Source organism: Sprattus sprattus, assembly GCF_963457725.1.
Source record: "Sprattus sprattus genome assembly, chromosome: 7".
Taxonomy (NCBI): Eukaryota; Metazoa; Chordata; class Actinopteri; order Clupeiformes; family Clupeidae; genus Sprattus; species Sprattus sprattus.
Genome location: NC_137926.1, coordinates 32,189,469 through 32,210,252, shown reverse-complemented (window position 1 = coordinate 32,210,252; position 20,784 = coordinate 32,189,469). Strand labels below are relative to the sequence as shown.

General features: G+C 38.8%; 1 protein-coding gene across 1 annotated transcript; it reads left to right on the top strand.

Moving 5' to 3' along the window:
- The first annotated feature begins 4,886 nt into the window (after positions 1 to 4,886).
- LOC308368186 (phosphatidylinositol N-acetylglucosaminyltransferase subunit Y-like) lies at positions 4,887 to 5,209 on the top strand. Its single transcript, XM_080842293.1, has one exon. The coding sequence runs from the start codon at positions 4,920 to 4,922 to the stop codon at positions 5,154 to 5,156; it is 237 nt and encodes a 78-aa protein (XP_080698419.1). The 5' UTR covers positions 4,887 to 4,919; the 3' UTR covers positions 5,157 to 5,209.
- Positions 5,210 to 20,784: the final 15,575 nt, after the last annotated feature.

The following is a 20,784-nucleotide window of genomic DNA, read 5'->3' as shown; positions in this document are numbered from 1 at the left end:
GAGGATTCTCCAGGGCTTGTTGACTGAATAAAAGGTTATCCATTGACAACTTGAACATAACAGATTTTTTATTTATATATCACTAAGTATTTATTTATTATATATGACCATAACAATGTAGACAAGTAATGCTCTTTGATCAACTTGCAAATTATGACGAACAATCACATTAATTTATTACCAGTAATCTAGATTATTAGCTCATTAGTAAAATAACTGACTTTCTGTAGCTATATGTAATCTAAATATGTCCTGCATGAAATAGCACAAGCCATTCCAGTGTCAAACACATTTCTTATTGGCTCACTTCTTTGCCAAACATGTACCCTGGGGCTTCTACAATCACATTACATGAAAATAACTCTTTAAGGAATACCATTTGAAATTTTAAGATGATCCCACAGGAGTCTCTCTTGCTGACAACCTCATGTAGCGCATGTTTTCAGTAATGCATGTGCATGGAATATAGAATAGAAATGATCCTTCACTTCCTTTCCATGGATCTATGGGTATTCCCTAGCTAATGTGCTATTCTTTCATGAATTATTTCCAGACATCATGGTGACCGTGCAGCAGGGCAGAGGTGACAGCTTGTGTTGGGCCTGTGTCTGCGACCAGAAGAGTGAAAGATGGATGTTGAATTGTTGTTTCAGTGCCATGATTATGGTGCAAAACCAGAACCATGAACTTTAGATAAAGCATGTGAGGAAACAAAGACCCAGCAGCTAGCGATAGAGCTGTGAAACAGGCTGGATGTGGTCGCATATTAGAGTAAATTAATAAAAGAAAGATGAGATTGACATTACGGTTTTTATCCATTGCTTTGGGCAATTTCACGAAACAGAAATTACATTCTCAAAACAACACGTGTAAACCTCCAAACCACTGGGCACAGGTTCACAACAGATTGGCATTTCTCATTCCTTTAATCAAATTGCAATTGTTTTAGAAACTCCTTGCAAATGACAAGTACCATTGCCTACAGTTTGCACACATTTCAAATGATTTAGCACATCTGTGTAAATGGTTAGGTACAATTGCCTTTCAGTTAGCCCAATTACCAATTGAATACACCTTGCTGGTCTAAACTGACTGTTGCTTCTCAGTCAAGTGGTTGTTCTCTGCAAAACATGTTGGCATAATTTCCTTGAGTACATCATCACCTGCAAAATAGTTCACTCTATTGTCAAAATCTGTCAGGCACATAACACCATGAAAAACATCATGGTATATCCGGTAATATGGATCTCTTGGATAATCAGCTTACAGTAATTTTCAGGTGCAACTAGAACTTTACTAACAAGGGGGAGATTCACACATCAGATCAGCAATCACACAGTAAGTTTAGTTAGCTGACAGGTCCTATCCATGAGTATAAATGCTTCCATCAAATATCTAGAGCTTGACCAAGTTCAGTACAATTTATGAACATGGAAGCATCTGGCCAGGGAAACAACCAAGGGCAACTGCCTGTTAGAGGAAGAGGAGGAAGAAAAAGAGGAGCAACGGCGGATTTCCCAGGCCAGCGCGGGGGCAACATCACCATGTGGATGCCATTTTAGAGAATAGTGTAGTCTCCCACATTCCCAGTCTTGGCCCATACAATACCCAGAAGCTCCAGGTTGTGATGTTAGTGTAGGCTATACATCATTTTAGTTTTGATGTGCTTATTGTATGACAGTATATTGTGCTGTACGCATTTTCTGTTACTGTAACCACGATGTATGGCAATAACTGTAACAATTTCCATGGCAGTATGAGTGCAGTATGAGTGCAGTATGAGTGCAGTATGAGTGCAGTATGAGTGCTACCTTGTAGGCTATGCTTGAATTATTCTTTTTTTCTGTTTGATACACAAAGTATTCTGGAAAGAAAACATCTACTGCAGTAAACATTCAGTGTCAAAGGACTGAGCCAAGATTGAAATGTGCACTTGAGGGATATTTCGATGGTCCACTGCCATACTGGCAAAACATCTAAACGTTTTGACCTGCAGTGCTTAAACAATGCCAAAGGGACTTTTCATTTTGGGGGCACTGACTATTAGTATGAGAAAAGGAATTAGTTTTAATTGATGAGTTGTCTGTTTTGGGAGAGATATGACCTTTTGCAGGTGTGCCATAGTGTTTTGATAAACCATCTAGGTTATTTTGGCAAATATATTTAAAGCTTGGAGAATGTCCTTTTCTTTTCGGGAAAAAACTTTTCATTTTGGGGGCACTGACTATATTTTTGAGAAAATTATTTGGTTTTGAAGCGTGACTTAACTGTTTTGGGTGAGATATGACCTTTTGAAGGTGATCTATGTAGTTGTGCTGAACCATATAGGCTATTTTGCCAAATGCACTAAGAGCTTTGAGAATGTAATTTCAGTTTTGTGAAATTGCCCAAAGCAATGGATAAAAACTGTAACACATAGAGCTACACATATAAAATACAGCCATAAAAAGTTATTAAAAACAAGAATATCGGTCAAAAAATTGCTGGTGTAGGGGCAGTTTGTATTGGAGTCAACATTAAATTCTGCAATTCAGGAGCAAAATGTAGGCTGTGTACGACAATACTCTTTTAGATTTGCAAGCTACTGCCATCTACAGGTAGCCTGACGATGTCATACTCTTGTGGGCGGGGTTTGGGCTGGTATCCAGGCTAATCTACAGGCATTTTGGAGACAGATTGAACCTGCGACGAATAGAATCGTCCACTTTCAGCACAACAACAGCTGCTGACAAGGCTGCAGATCTACCTCATCAATCGGTGGGCATAGTTCATACTTCTATAATATTATTTTTAAAAAGCAGGATAATCAAAACTTTAGGACTATAGGACTTTGAGAGTACTCAAACTGCTTTAGATTTGGTTTTGTGAAAGATTATTGATATTGAGCTCAGTAAACTACAACCCTCCCGTCTATGCTCCAAAAACACTGTGATGGGCTAGGATTGTTTTATGGCTTGGTCCGAGCCCCCATGTTTGTTTCCCATTTACAGAGCCAGGACTGTGTACTAACAAGAGTTTTTTTTTTTTTTTTGCGTAAATACTTAACTGACAGCTAAAGAGTATGGGATTAGAATCACAGATTTTACCTTTAATTGAACTAAAACTCACTGATTCCGTCAATAAACTCCCAGTTGGTGCAAGTGCAATTGTTCATTGTTTGTTGATTTCACTGTTGACTCGGAATGATACAGCTTGGATGTTGTTTCTGTTCTTTCAGGAAATGCAAGGATTGTAATTGTGTCAGTCTGTGCTCTGTTGTTTGAACATCAAACATCAGATATCAGGTTTGGTCTGAGGCAGCAGCTGGCCTGCCCCCATAATGCTGGGGACTGTAGATATAATCTCGGGGGAGATTCTGATGTAATCCGTCCATAACAATTTTAGGATGTCACTGGCAAAAATGTGTACCTGCACCCACACTATCACTATGTCAGAAAACAAAATGTCACACAAGTGTATTTGACATTGAAATAAAAGACACTGATATTGAGAAATTAGGCTACATTTGAGGATAAATGTGATGCAGAAGCACTTTTGGTTAGTTGTTTGAAATTGTGATCCACAGGCAGTAGGCCTGCTTAGTCAAGTTCATAAAGAGCCTACAATACTGTCCAAACTTCATAAGTCTGGCTTGATGGCGAGTCTAGCCACCATTAGTTTACACTATGACTGTTCAGAGAGAGATCAGTATTACCACCACATTGCCATCCTGTGGTGATTCAGCTGGATGCAGAAACGACAGCTGTTGCAAAAGTTGTACCTCCAGTGGTGCGAACAACGCACAAAAGTACAAAAACTGTCAGGGAGGGCTTGTATATTAAAAGGTAAGACTTGTGTTCCAGAAGGTGAACCATGGGACTAAAACACTGCTTACATCAGACATATGCTGACAGTTCTATCAGATGAGGGGATGGACTAAAATGACTTTGGTAGTACTGTTGGATTAAGATGCATTGTGTCCTGGTGGCCATGTTGGAATTTCCATTATTTAAGGTTACTTTTGTGCGAGTTACCAGTATCATTACATGATGCATATTGGATGAATTGGTGTATGGACACTTCCATGTCTTTAACACCGTCACATCTCAAACGGAAGTGGTGAATTGTATAATTCCTTTATCTTAAGCGCGGGTATACCTTAGTATCGCTTTTAGGTGAAAACACGGGTTATAGCCTTAATCTGGGTTTTCATCATTTTTATGCAAAATATTCCATTTTAATACCGAACTCAATTCTGAAGAAATATTCAAATTGACGTGAAAATATTTCAGACGGAACTGAAGTTAAGGACTCAGTTGCAAGGGGGCATTTAAAAGTAGATGCACAATGTGTCCTCCCACGATTGGCCGAACCATTCTCGCTGTAGGGCATTTGTTTCTGTCATGTCTCTGGCTGTGTGTCGACGCTTAGTTACCAAAATTAGTAACCTTCGAGGATTAGGCAATACCGATTCATTTTTGCATGGCTTTAGCCCCCTAACAACATCTGAAAGACATCAAATGTTATCTGGCAACGCAGGAGGAAAGGCCAACACAGAGCGTTTCGACACATCCCTGCTGGAGTTCCTTGTTTGCCCACTGTCAAAAAACCAGCTGAGGTGAGAATATGGTCAAGAACAATGTCATTGCCATCTGATTTTTAACACTTTTTGTCTTGGTGACATTCAGTATGAAAGGAATATCATTATGCCAACTTGGTAGTGTTAATTCTCATGAAAGTTTCTGTTTCTCAGATACGACGGAAAAAACAACGAACTTGTAAACGACGAGCTTTGCATCGCCTACCCTATTGTCGATGGAATTCCAAATATGATTCCTCAGGATGCTAGGATGATTCAAAAGAGCCCTGAAACATCATCGTCAGGCGATCAACCTCAAGCTTAAACTAACGAACTGATTATTTAGTTGCTACATGCTTTGATGCTTAAAATATTATCCAATATGTTAGTATCTCTCTCTACTTTGACCATTCTAATCCCTGTCATTTCCCTTTTGGGACTTCTGTGTTCTGCAACCATGGACGAAAACTTTCCCGAAGGTTGTACCAGCACCGGAAGTTTGTGTTTTTACAGTCTCCTATTACCTGTTACGATCCCTGTCTATGTGTTTTTCCACCTGTGGAAATGGATGGGAATCAAGCTATTCAGACACAATTAAATGTGGACTATTGTAATGTACAAACAACAAAAATAAATGGTTTAATTACTGTATACCATTCGTTTGTGCCAAAAACCATAGCCTACTTCTGAACAACACTCATTAAGTTGTGAAATTACAATAAGAGGCAATGAAAAAAACAACCTCAAAAACATGAACTTCATTATGAACGACTTAAAATCAAGGTACACATGTAACATAACAAAAAGGAGTGTTTGAAATGAGTTCAAAATGACATGAATCGAAAGCTAAACCACCATGTTAATTCTGAAATGTCAAGTTAGTCATGACGACTTCAAGCTCATCAATTTTCAGTCAACGTTCACTTTTTATGTTTCTTCCGGTTGTCCTCTTGGAGCTTCATTAAGGGACATTGTGGCTTTGGGGACTCTTTTTTTTCTCCTTTCATCTTAAAAAAAAAGGATTCATTAAGGCGCATTTGCACAACTTTGAGCTGAGTAAGATCTGTCTTGTTCCGCTGATGCATGTCACTCTCCTCTCTCACTATGCTGGTAGTCTTCTGTCCTCGTTCTCTGTGGGGCAAGCTCAGGTCAACAGGTGGCTCAGCGCACTTGTTCAATGTATTGAGTCGAAAATTAAGAAAGGATGAAAGTTCTGAAGATGTGAAGAAGTTCTCTGTCTGAGTGGCTGTTTCAACTGTTGACTTCCATGCAACCGTTGCCAGTAGCTCTTGAAATGGCTGTTGTGACTTGGTCTGTTTGAACTCAGGTGTTGAAGTCACTTCATCACTGGGCCCTGAGATAAGTGATGGAGATAGAAATGTATTCTGTGTTATGAACAGATCCTGGCTATTTATGTCTTCAGTGCTTCCCTGGGATTCCTCACACTGCTTGACTGCTTGGAATCTAGGTGGATCAGCTTCATGTTCCTGGCCAGTGCATATCAATGTGGTATTGGAGCAATATCGTGGTGCATCACAGTATTTTGTTACCATTGAACCCATTGGTGACAAATCAAAGAGAACTCTCTTTTTAGGTCGGACTTTGACAAGATTTATATCTTGACCAACATATTTCATAGCCTTTGGTACACGTTTATTCATATTTCCAGGTTCTTGGGTCTGGATGGGCTGATGCTCTGTGTATCTCTTGTCAGTTACCTCATGAGGTGGATTGACCTTTTTTGCCTGTGTGGGTATATCGCTTGGTTGCAGTGCAGATTTGTCTTGAAAAGCTGTTTTTTTCTTCTTCTTCTTCTTCAACTTTGTATCCTTTCCTCTCTTTTTCTCCATATCATTTATCTTCATTGAGTGGTGGTCTTCACCATAGCTAAGACAGAGAGAAGGCTTGTCCTTGCTTTTGTCCTTTTCTTTTTTCATTTTTTTGGATTTCTTCTTTTTCTTACTACCTTCCATCCTCCTTGTGGTCTTGATTGATGGGCATTCTTCTTCAATGCAGCCGGCTATCCCTCTCTAAAGAATAATATACATGCATCTCAACAGGGGACTGATTAAACTTGTGATCAAAAATTGAGCTTAGTCATATAACCTTGCTACTAACATGGCATGGAAAATACATGGCTACATTAAAAATGTTATAAGTAGGGAATAGCCAACAGGCCCTTTTACTTGTCAGTTACAAGGATTCAGTTAGGCGACCAAGGCGTTACCTACCAAATACAACTCGCAGGCCATCTGCTCTTCCCGAAAGCGAACTCCGGAGGCCAGTGTGATCATCGAGTTTTTCCAATCGCAGCTAAGGGTACCATAAACACCATTAGTTTAATGTACATTGTACAAGAGCTTTGTGAAAATGTGACCACCATGTAATCTACCAGGCAGCTACTTGCAGCACGTATGTATCTAAAGTGTCAACTGTAGGACATTTTGGAACTGATTGAATTGTTGACTTATGAAAGCTAAATCGGTACGTGGGCTACACAAAATCTCGCACGAAAGCAATTGGAAAACTATTGCTTAGTTTTCAGGCTTAACTTATAATCATACATGGTAGAATTTACAGGTTGCCTAAAATCATTTTATGGAGCTAAGTAATTGAGCTTTATTTTAAGACACCGCTCTCTTGGGTCTAACCACTGTAACGTCAGTCCTGTGCTAACTCGCATTGTCACGCCATACATTGTAACATAGCCTAATGAATAAATCGTTGGAGGACCAGCAAATAGTTTGACATTATAGCAGCTCAAAACAGTAACGTTAATCTCAGTTAATTCTCAGATATTAGGCTAAAGCCTCATAGTAATTTACCCTGTTTAATAGCTCGTCGCATCAATTTCCGAAGTTCTGATAAAGCTGTGTTTGAGTGTGTGGCGGGAGACTGAGCTGACAAGAAAAACTAAATGACGTAAACTTCCTCTATGGAAATAATGCATTTCGCCTTTTTTAGATTGCATGCTGTAAAAAAAAAAAATATTGACCTGCTATTTTACAGTTGGCTTACTAAGGAGGAAAATTATGTGACTGCATCTAAAGTTCAAAGTATAGGCTAATAACTTCAGCCTGACCATACTTTCAGATTCTTGGTATAGGTCAATCACCCTCATCATAGGCAGACAACAACTCTGGCATTTCTGCGTCATAAATTGCCTGGTTCTCGCTAGTCACAGCTGTAATCACAGCCAGAGGAAATTATCTAAAGACTTTGGTTTATTTTGCAGGCTAACAGTTTCCTATTCCCTAGTGGAGGAAATCAAGTGACGTCTGTTGCTTTAGTTACACATACACGATAATATTTTAAAAACAGTTGTAATAGATCTGATAGCGTTGTTTAGTCATAGTCATTGCGTAGAATCAGCTTGTTCAAGTTTTTCTTAATTATTTTCCAGGGTTAGAAGCACTGTCAGGTAAGGCCAAAGCCGCGATCAGGCACAATTCGCGTGGGCGAGAGTCGCCACTTCGCTTCACGCGAATCAGGCACACGGTCAAGCAATGTCATTACAGTGCATGAAATGCCCTGTATTGTTATTCCTAGGCATTTTCTTCTTATTATTATTACAGTGCATTAAATGCCCTGTATTGTTATTCCTAGGCTTCTTCTTCTTCTTCTTCTTCTTCTTCTTCTTCTTCTTCTTCTTCTTCTTCTTCTTCTTCTTCTTATTCTTGTTACCTTTTTCTGTAATTCAGCCCGAACCGCTTAACGTAGAAACTTCATTCAAACTTTGTCGCGTAGGTCTTGTAAAGGACACTTATACTATGTATTTTTCACTTTTCTAAACTTTATACTTTTTAAGATATTAAATAAAAACGAATATACATTTTCCCATTGACTTACATTGGGCCATTATGACATCATAATAGGGTCTTTAAACTGGCTTGCACCTGTGCTTCACTGACAGCTGCACCAAATCAAAGGAACCTCTTCTCTGTCCCTCTCAATTTAACTGTAACTAGGAACATTAAGACACCTTCCATTCTCTACTTTTTTTTCTCTCCATCTCTCCATCTTTCTCTCTATCCCTCTCAGTCTACTTTCTCTCACACTCAATCTCTCTTCTTCACTCCATTTTTATCTCCTTTTTTCAATATTTTCACTCTCTTTTTCTCTTCCACTCTTCTTTCCTTCTTCCACTCTTCTTTCCTTTCTTCTTTCCTTCTACCACTCTTCTTTCCTTCTTTCACTTTTCTTTCCTTTCTTCACTCTCCTTTCTTCTTTCCTTCTTTCACTCTTCTTTCCTTTCTTCTTTCCTTCAACTATTATTTCCTTCTTTCACTCTTCTTTCCTTTCTTCACTCTTCTTTCCTTTCTTCACTCTTCTTTCTTTTCTTCTTCCACTCTTCTTTCCTGTCTTCACTCTTCTTTCTTTTCTTCTTTCCTTCTTTCACTCTTCTTTCCTTCATCCTCTCTTCTCTCCTTTCTTCACTCTTCTTTCCTTCTTCCACTCTTCTTTCCTTTCTTATTTCCTTCTTTCACTCTTCTTTCTTTTCTTCTTCCTTTCCTAACTTTTGCATTTCATGCACTGGTATTTCCTTCAGGAAATGCATTTTCTAGTTCTTCTTACCTTTTTCTGCGATTAATTCAGCCCGAACCACTTAACGTAGAAACTTCATTCAAACTTTGTCGCGTAGGTCTTGTAAAGGACACTTATGCTATGTATTTTTCACTTTTCTAAACTTTATACTTTTTAAGATATTAAATAAAAACGAATATACATTTTCCCATTGACTTACATTGGGCCATTATGACATCATAATAGGGTCTTTAAACTGCGGCTTGCACCTGTGCTTCACTGACAGCTGCGCCAAATCAAAGGAACCTCTTCTCTGTCCCTCTCAATTTAACTGTAACTATGAACATTAAGACACCTTCCATTCTCTACTTTTTTTCTGTCCATCTCTCCATCTTTCTCTCTATCCCTCTCAGTCTACTTTCTCTCACACTCAATCTCTCTTCTTCACTCCATTTTTATCTCCTTTTTTCAATATTTTCACTCTCTTTTTCTCTTTCACTCTTCTTTCCTTCTTCCACTCATCTTTCCTTCTTCCACTCTTCTTTCCTTCTTTCACTTTTCTCTCCTTTCTTCACTCTCCTTTCTTCTTTCCTTCTTTCACTCTTCTTTCCTTTTCTTCTTTCCTTCTTCAACTATTATTTCCTTCTTTCACTCTTCTTTCCTTTCTTCACTCTTCTTTCTTTTCTTCTTCCACTCTTCTTTCCTTTCTTCACTCTTCTTTCTTTTCTTCTTTCCTTCTTTCACTCTTCTTTCATTCATCCTCTCTTCTCTCCTTTCTTCACTCTTCTATCCTTTCTTCTTTCCTTCTTCCACGCTTCTTTCCTTTCTTCTTTCCTTCTTTCACTCTTCTTTCTTTTTTTCTTCCTTTCCTAACTTTTGCATTTCATGCACTGGTATTTCCTTCAGGAAATGCATTTTCTAGTTTATTACGTTCTACGAGTCCAACTTACATTACCACTGCACACTCACAACCTTACAGATAATGTATTGTACTAGCATTTGTATTCAAAGTTTACACTTTAATCTACCAAAGTATTTACCGTTTTACAATACAACATCCAACACTGGCGCTTACATGTGACATCACACAGGGGGTTGGCCAACTGAGACAACGGAATCTAACTAGAAGAACCAGCAGAAGAGTGCAGAGTATTCTGCATATGTATAGTGGTAATATAAAAATAAATAGATGGGATATATACAGTATGATATGACAGTACAAGATATATGGGGTATGAGCAGTAGTAACATTGGCAGCAATAGTTGGTCATTAGCAGGGCCGGAGTGGGGCCACTTTTCAGCCCGGGAATTTCAGGCCCATGACCGGCCCACTTTTGCCATGGTAGCGGAAATTGGATAAATGAAGCAACAGTTCAGCTCTTACTATTCTGATTTTTCTTTTTATTAATGCCATGGTTCAACAAATAATGTAAAAGTTAAATAAAAATCCACTTAAACTGAGAAGTCAACAAAAAATATTCCGCTATTCCACAAGGATAGGTTGATAATTAACAAAAGCAGAAATAAATAAATAAAGCATTTGAAACCTATCCCACTCTTCAACAACGAGGATATTGATCCAATGTTTACAGTTCAACTCACAGTACAGTAAACAGTTACATTGGGAATAGCACCAACAGCATCTACAGCATCAGTAACCGCCTAAGCATTGCACTGGTTTCAGCCACTTTATCTATAACTGTGTCACTGCTTCTAGACATGAGGATTTCCTTTTAACATGAAATCCTCCAAGTTCTCCTGACTCAATGAGCTTCAAAGCCTATTCTTCACAAATGTTAGGGTTTGGAAAGCTTCTCTCACATGCAACCTGTGTGATGGACAAAGTCAACCCAAACTTATATGCTTACCTAATGACATGATAAGCATCTGTGAGGAGGTTGTACAGTGAGAGTATTAAATGGGCACAAATGGCACAGTTTTTGCAGGAGGAACAGGTCCTGCTTTCAAGCTCCATCTCTGGTTCTTCCATATATGGTAGTCCGCCACTATTCTCCTGACCTTCCTGTGCCATCTCACTAGCCTACATGCCCTGACAGTACAACCTTCAAAAGAGGACTTTTTCAGTCTCTCCCACTGGTATGCCAGGCTAGACAGCTCCGTTTGTAATGTGCTAACAGTAACTCTGTAATCAAACGTAAGCAGACATTTGCTGATTTCCTGGAGTGCTGAGTTAGGGAGCCCATCTATCTTTATTTCAGGAATGTTTTTAGGGTCAAGACAAGCCAAATCTAAGGCAAGTTTTGCATTTGCTGAAAACCTCCTATCCATGCTACCTGCCACAGTGTCCAGAATAACATTATGGACATTCACTTCAAAAGCAACATCAGATGAGACAACTGGTTCATCATCTAAAATCTCCCCTGTCATTCTTTTCTTTCATCATTTATCCAATTTCTGTCATATACTGCTCTTTCTTACATTAAATAACTTTAATTCATATTGTTTATTTGGTTAACCTCTCCACCTGTCCCTGTAGTCATGGCCTCCTCATTGCACATTTCGTGCTCATCATTTTCAGCAGGAGTCATTTTACCATGTATTGGGTGATTATAAAAAGGCTAATATTTCAATTAAATGTAATATTTTGCTTAGGAATAGGTTTACAACGCTACAACGATATTAACCAACGCTACAATGCTAGCCGAATATTTACGTTGCTAATCATTAGGCCTATGTCTCTCTTTACCAGTTGCCACTTGTGTTTTTACCTCTTGAAAATAAATCGGTAAACTTGGCACATTTGGCAGCATCCTCCTCCAATGCCTTTCTTTATTTCAAACTGGCTTTTTCAGCCCCTCCTATGGCCTTTTCCTCCCACCCATCCTCCCCATAGACATGTATACGTATACATGTATACCTATACATGTATACCTATACATGTCTATGATCCTCCCTGCCTCGTATCGTTGCGTTTGGGCCGGCCCAGCAGCAGTCTAATGAGAAAACTTTTTGGAAAAGACGGGCTGTGGACCCAACCAACTCTATTTGGGAGGGGAGAACTTCCTCGCATGGTACAACCCATGCAGAGGCTGCGGTGTCAGAATGTGACACGTGTTTAGCCTACTTTAAGAGAAGATGAACGAACGTGACAAATGTCAAAAAATTAAATTCTCGACCGGCCCAGGAGTGAAGCGGCCCATCGGGAAAGCTCCCGATTCTCCCGATTACCCACCCCGGGCCTGGTCATTAGTGCAGATATGATACAGGTACAGGTGAAGGTATAGAAGTTATGAATGAGGTAAGAGACATGATAAGATAAAAGTACAATGAATATGAGGTAAGAGACATGATATGATATAAGTACAATGCAACGGAATCTAACCAGAAGAAACATAGCAGAAGAGTGCAGAGTATTCATAGTGGTAATATAAAAATAAATAGATGGGATATATACAGTATGATATGACAGTACAATATATATGGGGTATGAGCAGTAGTAACATTGGCAGCAATAGTTGGTCATTAATGCAGATATGATACAGGTACAGGTGAAGGTAGCAATAGAAGTTATGAATGAGGTAAGAGACATGATAATATATAAGTACAATGAATATGAGGTAAGAGGCATGATATATATAATGAATATTAGGTAGGAGGCATGATATGATATAAATACAATGAATAGGGACAACAATTTTAAATAAGTAGATAGGCTATCGATATGAATACACTATAAAATGTTAAGTGGCTGAACAAAAAAAATAACAAAATACCAATTCAACCCCCACAAGGTTTACACAGCACCAGGTTAGAACCATCAAGGCGGCTCCTGGCCTTTTGTCTGATGGGCCATCAGACCTGGTTTTTGTGTCTTGGAACCAGAGCCATATAGACTCTGATTGTTGGTTTTTGAAGTAAATTACATTAAATGACATTGCTTGACCATGTAGCTATTTGTCTCTGTTTTGTTACCGGCTTTCAACCACGAGAATGAGTAAGATCTTTAATAAGGGTCTCAATAACGTTTATAGGCTACGTGTAGCTTTTGTTTTGTCTTTGTGAGAATTAGTAAGATCTTTAATAAGAGTCAACGTAGGCTATAGCCTATGTCTCATATGCGACCGTCTCTGTGCAATTCAGATCGCGTCCTAAGTGAAGCGCGCTTCATTCACAAAGTGGTATATAGGCCAAGATCTTTAAGAGTCTCAACAACGTATATCTCATATGCGACCGTCTCTGTGCAATTCAGATCGCGTCCTAGGTGAAGCGCGCTTCATTCACAAAGTGGCGAGTCTCGCCCACCTGAATTGTGCCTGATTCGCGTGAAGCGAAGTGGCGACTCTTGCCCACGCGAATTGTGCCTGATTGCGTCCCGGACCTTAGCTCGCACTTAAAGCCAATCCATTTTTCCCCCATCATTTTATTTAATCATCCGTAAAGAATATTGATTCCTATCAATACATGATTCAAACGTTTGGACATAATGGCAGTTACAATGTTGAAATACACAATGTATGCAGTTGTTGAAAGTATTTAAGAGAGTGACTAGGTCAGGCAATAGAGTTTTACCCCCTGGGAGTTAGAGAAGCAGGAGGGCTGATGTCATGTTGGCAGGCATGTTTGCATTGTTTTGTGGTGTCAGTGTGATTTACAGTATGATAGGCTTTACCTGCTGCTATTGTAATACGCAGAGCTGACAGGAGGTCAGTGAGCTGCTGTAATGAAGCACTTCCTCTTTGTGGAATGGAGTACAACAGTTGTTAATGGCTTTGGCATTAAGTGCTGAGGTATTAGAGAGCAGATGCAGTGGATCTCTGTAACACAGAGAGATTTGCAAATATCACCAAAATACTATGCGTCCAACATCAAACATAATGCACATGACTGAAACTGCACATGACTGACACGGAATAGGCCTACTGGTACTGGTGGTGGCATTACATTTCATTTCCTTACGTCCATAATATGTCCATGTAATATGTCAGTTTTGATACAGTGTTTAGATTATTTGGTGTTGTGATGTGAACCAGATGTTCAGGATGTATTCAGATTTGACCATTTTTATTGTTTGACTGAGGCAATGACTTCAGAGACTCTCATCTGATACATTTTTTTGATGGTCAATTGACAGTAATTTTGCCTGTGAATATCCAACACAGTCAAGGGATTTGTTTTATCTTGTTTTGTGGTGTTAAACCTTAGACCTTACCTATTTTTGTAAAGCAGCATGACCCCTTTAGTGTTAAAACACTTGTTGTAGCACAAGCTTTTCACTGTCTCTGTAGAGGGCACCGATACTAAAAGTAATCATTCATTCATCAGCGCCACTAACCAAGCTGGACCCGCTATTAAAAGAACCTGATAATCTGCAAGATTGTTAATGTCACATTACAACACCATCATGCTGTGCTTCTTGTTGTCTTGTCACGGCCAGACTGGTTATCGCCATGCTCGTGAGTGGTTTCCGAAATGGCGTCAATGTAGAGCGGACATTACAGCTCTCTGTAAATCCCTGAATTAAGCAGAAGGTCATTGTGCATTATTTTCCAATGCTATCAATCATGAGTCTTTCCATCGACTGGAATTTTATGGGTCTTGGTTTTAAAAGTTCTTCTGATTTTAGATTGTACAACATAGTTATTACAGTACAGATATCTATTTGAATACAATCTGATCGTAAAGATATCAAGTAACCATAATAAAAGTTTGTACAGACAGTTTACAACATAAGTGAGTACACCCCTGTGCAATATTACTTGAATGTAAAATTATTAAAAATTTGTATCACCTTACAATAATTGCATTACTTCTAGGTGGAACAGTAGGGCATTGCCTCTTTTGTAAACTTAAAGACTTACCGTTTAGATTTACTATATTAAAGAGAAAGGCAGCACAGTAGGAACTCAATGTTACAAAAGTTAGTACACCTTTCATTACTGAGATTGTAATCTATTATTTTTTCAATATTTTTGTATTTCCACATTTTCTTTTTGATGACAGACTAAATCCTCCTCGGTGTCGAGCATACCAGTGTTGCACAGATTTCTAGAGAGATTTTCGGCCATTCTTCAGAGACAGGTTTTTCCGTTGCTCTTTGCTAGAGGGATTGTGTCATCACCCATATCATCACACTGCCACAGTCAATAGTTTGTCCCAACAGTTAAGCACAGAGGTGGGAGTCCTGGCCAGCTTCAAGCCAAATATGCTGGACCCTATCTGAGACGAATACATTTATCTTGGTCTCACTTGACCAAAGATTGTGCTCCCAATATTCATCAAGCTTCTTTTCATGCTATTTAGCCAAGTGTAATCTTGCAGTTTTGTGCCAAAAAGCTAGCAAGGTTTTTTATTTCTTGGACGCTGTACATAGAGGTTGTTGCCTGAGCTGTAACAGAAACCTACATTTCCATTGACCACCCCTGTGCCCAGTCTGAGGCACTTACCGTCTGTTTTTCTTTTCCATGTGGAGCCATGATGCACACCTGCTAATAGATACAGTCCATAAGTACAAAATTGATAAGGTTCTGGTATTCACACAGTCATCTTACAACCATGCTCATGCAATTAGGCTAATTGGAATTCACAGGTGTACTCAATTTAGAATTGATAATCACAGGTTCTCTAACAAATGTACAAATGTATTCAGTTTTGATGCAAATGTGTTGGTGCTCATGAAATATTGAGTGAAAAAGTAGCTGGTAGTAATACGTTTTGTCTCAAAGTTATATTCCAATGATAAAAGCATAATAAGCTAAATGCTTTTTTAGCTTTTTAAATAACTGTTTTCAGTGTAAGAGATGGTGAAAAAAATCTTCCAGACTCACCATGAGCCTGCAAAGATACCTACCTGAAATTGCCAGGTTTGTTTAAAAAAAATTGTCAATACATAGATAGAACCACAGCCATGAAAAGAGTATAGTTATGATTACTAACAAGCAATGTAGTATAGGCCAACTCATTCTCAAATAAGTTATTTGCCTATTCCCTTGGAAGCTGGCTTTACAGTCTGTGCCCAGAAACTCCACTGGCATCTGTTTGTGCCTGTTTAGTTGCTTACCAACATGCAACAAGTGAATGCTTTTTATTACAGGGAAGGGGGTGAGGAAATATAATATAATCTCAGGGAAATTAAAGAGATTGCAAAATAATATGTTTTGTTTCACCATAATGAACATAATGGAATAAATGAAGAAATAATACAACCACTGACAAATAATACATTGCTACTGTAAAGCTGTATTACAAAACATTACAACTCTTAGGATTTATGCTTTTTGAGTTTCGGTCGTGTTGGATATTAAAAGTGTTTAAACTGCAAAAGAGCTTTGTCCGATTTTAGGCTACCATCTGGGAGGACTGTTGTGTTTCAGTTGCAGAACAAAGTGTGTCATGTGTTTCGCTCAGGTGTGAAGGTCCAGAGGTGTTTATAATGGCCTGGCCACTATCTGGTATTCACTTAACACTTGCCATGAAAGTCTTAGACACCCATGACAGGCCGCAAATAACACCTCCATGAGCACTTGTTTCCCAGAATTAGCCTTTGAAATGGCACACGCTTTTGCTGTCATATAAACATTAATCACTTAGACACGTGAGGGTAAAGTGGGTGGCGAATGGTTTCTCAATAGTGATGAATTATGATGAGATCCTTGATAGATGGTACCACTGAGGCCTAAAGTTCTTTTCAGAGCTTCGACACATTAATGTGCGTCAAACAAAAAAACACTTTCCTGCCCAGACGTTCAACCTTTACTACATTTCGTTAGGACCAGGCACATGATGTAAATGACCAAATGGAATCCCCTTCCGTTAGTAGGGCCCATGGACAGTCATAAGGAAGTGTGGATTTACAGTCCAAGGCAGACTAATGTTGTTTCTGTTCATTCATGCTTGGATACTGGTAGTGATGCACAGCAGTGATATTCCGTCACTCCATATCTGCACAGCAAGGCTTATTTTCATTGCGGTCGGCATCTTCAAAAGAGGTCCAGGAATTTTTACTATTTTAGAATGTTACGCATTTCCTATATTTATTCTTGCCAGCATGAAGGAGTTATTATGACGTATTTGTTGTTTGGTTTGAGATAGCCTGCCAGTTTTTCTTTCCTTCATTTCATTAATGTCTGTAAGCTTTAAAAATATGTGTGAAATCAAGTTAAAACAATAATCATATGTATCACGTTCACATACAAAAATCACCTGTTTAACTGGTATAGGAACACACTAGAGAACTAGACACTACTGTAAAACATGTTATTTGCTACTATCAGGGCTGAGTAAGAATATAGAGGTATAGATATAGAGAAACCCTCAAATGGAGATGTGTGAGGGGTATGTTAAGGACAATGCATATACTGCATGTCAACTGTATTAGCTCATGCTTTTATACTTGTAAAACTTCTCTGTCTCCTTTCAAGCCACCAAGAAAATCACAAAATGGGAATACATTATTGCAACACCACTAAGGAAGAATACATCTAGTCACTCATATTCTCATCAGTCTGTTTCAGTAAAGTTAAATGACTGTTATTATTCCTATTTGAGTATTATCAACCAGAATATGTTAAACAATAAATCAGAGAGAAACCCCAAAATAGGGACAGAATGATCTTTATGAGTTCATTCGACACTACTTTTAAAGACCTTCACAATTCCATGTTCTAGGTGAAGTGTCGGATATCTTCTCACGATGACTTGTGATTCTTAATCCATATAAAAATTGCATCCACATTCATGCCGCATACCTTTAGTGACATATATAACATGCATTGATCCAGCATGAGGTAATGAGAACTGAGGTTTTGAGGTTGAAAGGTCCCCCCTGCCCCCATGAAGCTAAATACTGCCTGGGATTGTATTGACAGGGTTTAGGATCTCATGCAAAAGGCCAAAGGTCTTTGGTGTTTGGTGGGTGTCATCTAAACAGGCCATACCCAATGCAGGCCATACCAGCACTACCTAAAATGACAAGGGGGTCAACATCGTTACTGTGCAGACCCACAGTGCCATATATCTTGCACACATGGTATGTAAACAACTTTAATTGCTTAACACCTGTGTAGTTTGTTTAACATATTGACAGTAAAACAACGAATAAACACATCAACAGGTAAAATGAGAGGCCTTTTAAGATTAGCAATATCATTACTTTGTGCACTAAGGGCATCTGATTATACAACTGTAACATAACACAGAATATGTTTACATGACAGTGATGCCCTCTTGTCCTCTGTGGCCCACAGGCCAAAAATTGTTGAAGTCTTCGTGTAACGTCATGGACTGCTTGCTCTCTGCCGTCATCTTCTTTTTCCTCGTGTGATTGGCAGGAGGCATGCCTGCAGCTCTGACAGAAACCCTAACCAGCCCAAAAGGGAACATCTATAGGTCGGACCTGTTTGGTTCCTCTCTGGGATGTATTCCCTGTGTCATGACATAGCCATTCCTCTGCCCCATTTAGAAAACTTCTGTCATAGTTACCTAATGTGTCATCTTGAGGCCATAAAACTAGGCCAGGCTGGTCCAGCTCCCACGAGGTCCCCTGAGACACCTGCAGCTGCAGAGGGGAGTCCTGACTCTTCAGTGCCCAAGGATCATATGGATTAGAATGGTCAGACTGAATGATGATGCAATTTTACCAGAGATTGCCAAATTAACAAAGAACATGAGACAACTTTTGTGCTGTTTAGAAAAAAAAGTAATGTTTATTTTTTTGTTGTCACAATATGATCAATAACCAGTTACGTTGCATTGAAAATATTTTTTTGCTGTTAACATTAGTTATACTGACCTTTTCATCCCATGAAACTAAATTATCTTTTGTGAAATCGTTCTAAGACCTACAAGAATGATTAAACAACAACTTATTATGCTTAAAAAGTGAAATGAAGACCGGCATCTCAATGTATATATTTTTTCATATCACAAACCAGGATTTTTGGATGCTCTCCATGCGAGGAAAATAACAACAAATCACCTCCACAGAATGACTCGTATAGCATCCCACAAGTGAAAAGAAAAGAAAATTAATGAAACTGGTTAGGTTCATTTATGGCTAAGCTATGGCCAAAATGATCCCTTAAGAATCCGCTACACCTTCCTTGGTTGAAACAGACATACAGCAATGGCCATATATAAACCCACTTCACATTCTGTTAAGATAAAACCTAAAATGTAACATTCGAAAACAGATATGACAAGTCATATGTGAGCCCTGGCAATACCAGTTGCAGTCGAGCTTTGATTATGTCTACTTGTATGCAAACAACAACAAGCAAATGGTGGCATTCAAGTGCAAGACAATTACTTCTAACCTACCACGCAAGGTGATGATAACTGCCGGTAGCCAACTCCTGTGAAAGTGTTGACATGCACGTGGTTATCCCTATCAAGGGAGGAGTGACATCAACACCAATAATGAAGGCGGCTCATCAATGGTCAGAGGGCTATAAAAGGAACTCAACGAGGCTTCTAATCTTATCTGATTCATTCCGTTCATCTACTGCCTCAAAATCTGCGCAGCAAAACTTCTTTTCACGACATTTTCTTTCCAAGACAAGGCTGACCCACAAGAGGCAAGTGGAATAATCAATAATGATATGCATAGTCATTTTGAAATGGAGCTCTCAGAATTAAACGTATAGTTGATGATGATTTTGTGCTAAACATTACTTTTTCATTGCAGGTTTCACACCACAATGTTATCCACCAGAAGAACTGTATTTCTCATCCTCTGTTTATTATACTACTCAGTTCTCTCGGACGGAAGGCCATTGAGGTTTGTCGTCTTAGTTTACTAATTTCCCAGTGACGTAATGTTTTAAAAATGTGATACCCATTAAAAAAAATAAAAAAATCAATCAACAGTTTGCTCGTAATTTGCAAAAATTCTAAAAGTATTTTTTTTCCTACCCAAGAAAGAGGTCTGTGAGCGAAGTCCAGCTAATGCACAACACCGGAGTGCGCAAACACATCCAGGAGAGACAGGACTGGCTCGAGATGAAACTTCGGGACATCCACACTGCTGCAATCAGGAACTCTGAGAGAGGAGACCGTGGGAGAGCGCGAACGCTGCTTCCCGAAGATTTACCGGATTTACTTGCACAGTTATCTCCTGGTGATGTTGAAAACCGAACAACACACACAAGGCGGAATTCTGTAGGGTTTGTTGAAAATTCCAATATGAAATAATGACGTTTTCAATTTGTAGGCTACTGATTTATTTATAAACATCATTGTCATGTATTTATTTATATTCATTTTATTCTAAACTATTTGAATGTACAGATATGGCAAAGCCATGAATTGTAACGACTAAAAGCTTACAGCGTGCACTTTTAATTAATTTGTAAACCCCATTGAGACATTCGGCAAGAACAGATGAGAGGGACCAAACTTTTATACTTGTTTTATTTGATTTGGAAATGTAAGCCTAGCTGTTTTGTTTAAGGCTTCCATATCATGTTTTACTCCACTAGTGATGATATAAGAGCCGACAGCACACTGCGATCTACTGAGATATCTTGTCTAGGCTACAGCCTTCAGTGTATTTTTATGAAGAACATGGGAAAAGATCAAATACTGTAGGCCTAAGCAAGCTATAATTTCAGTTAATAACAAGTTCAGTCATGTGTAACTGTTTTCTCACAAATAGGCATAGGCTACAGGGGGCAACATTGCAGTATAGGCTATTTTACTGTTCACATTGACATACGATTCACAAATGTTAGAGCGTATTGTTAATT

Bases quoted from the DNA above. Each gene is read 5' to 3' on its own strand.
- LOC308368186 (XM_080842293.1), top strand. From the start codon at position 4,920: ATGCTTAAAATATTATCCAATATGTTAGTATCTCTCTCTACTTTGACC.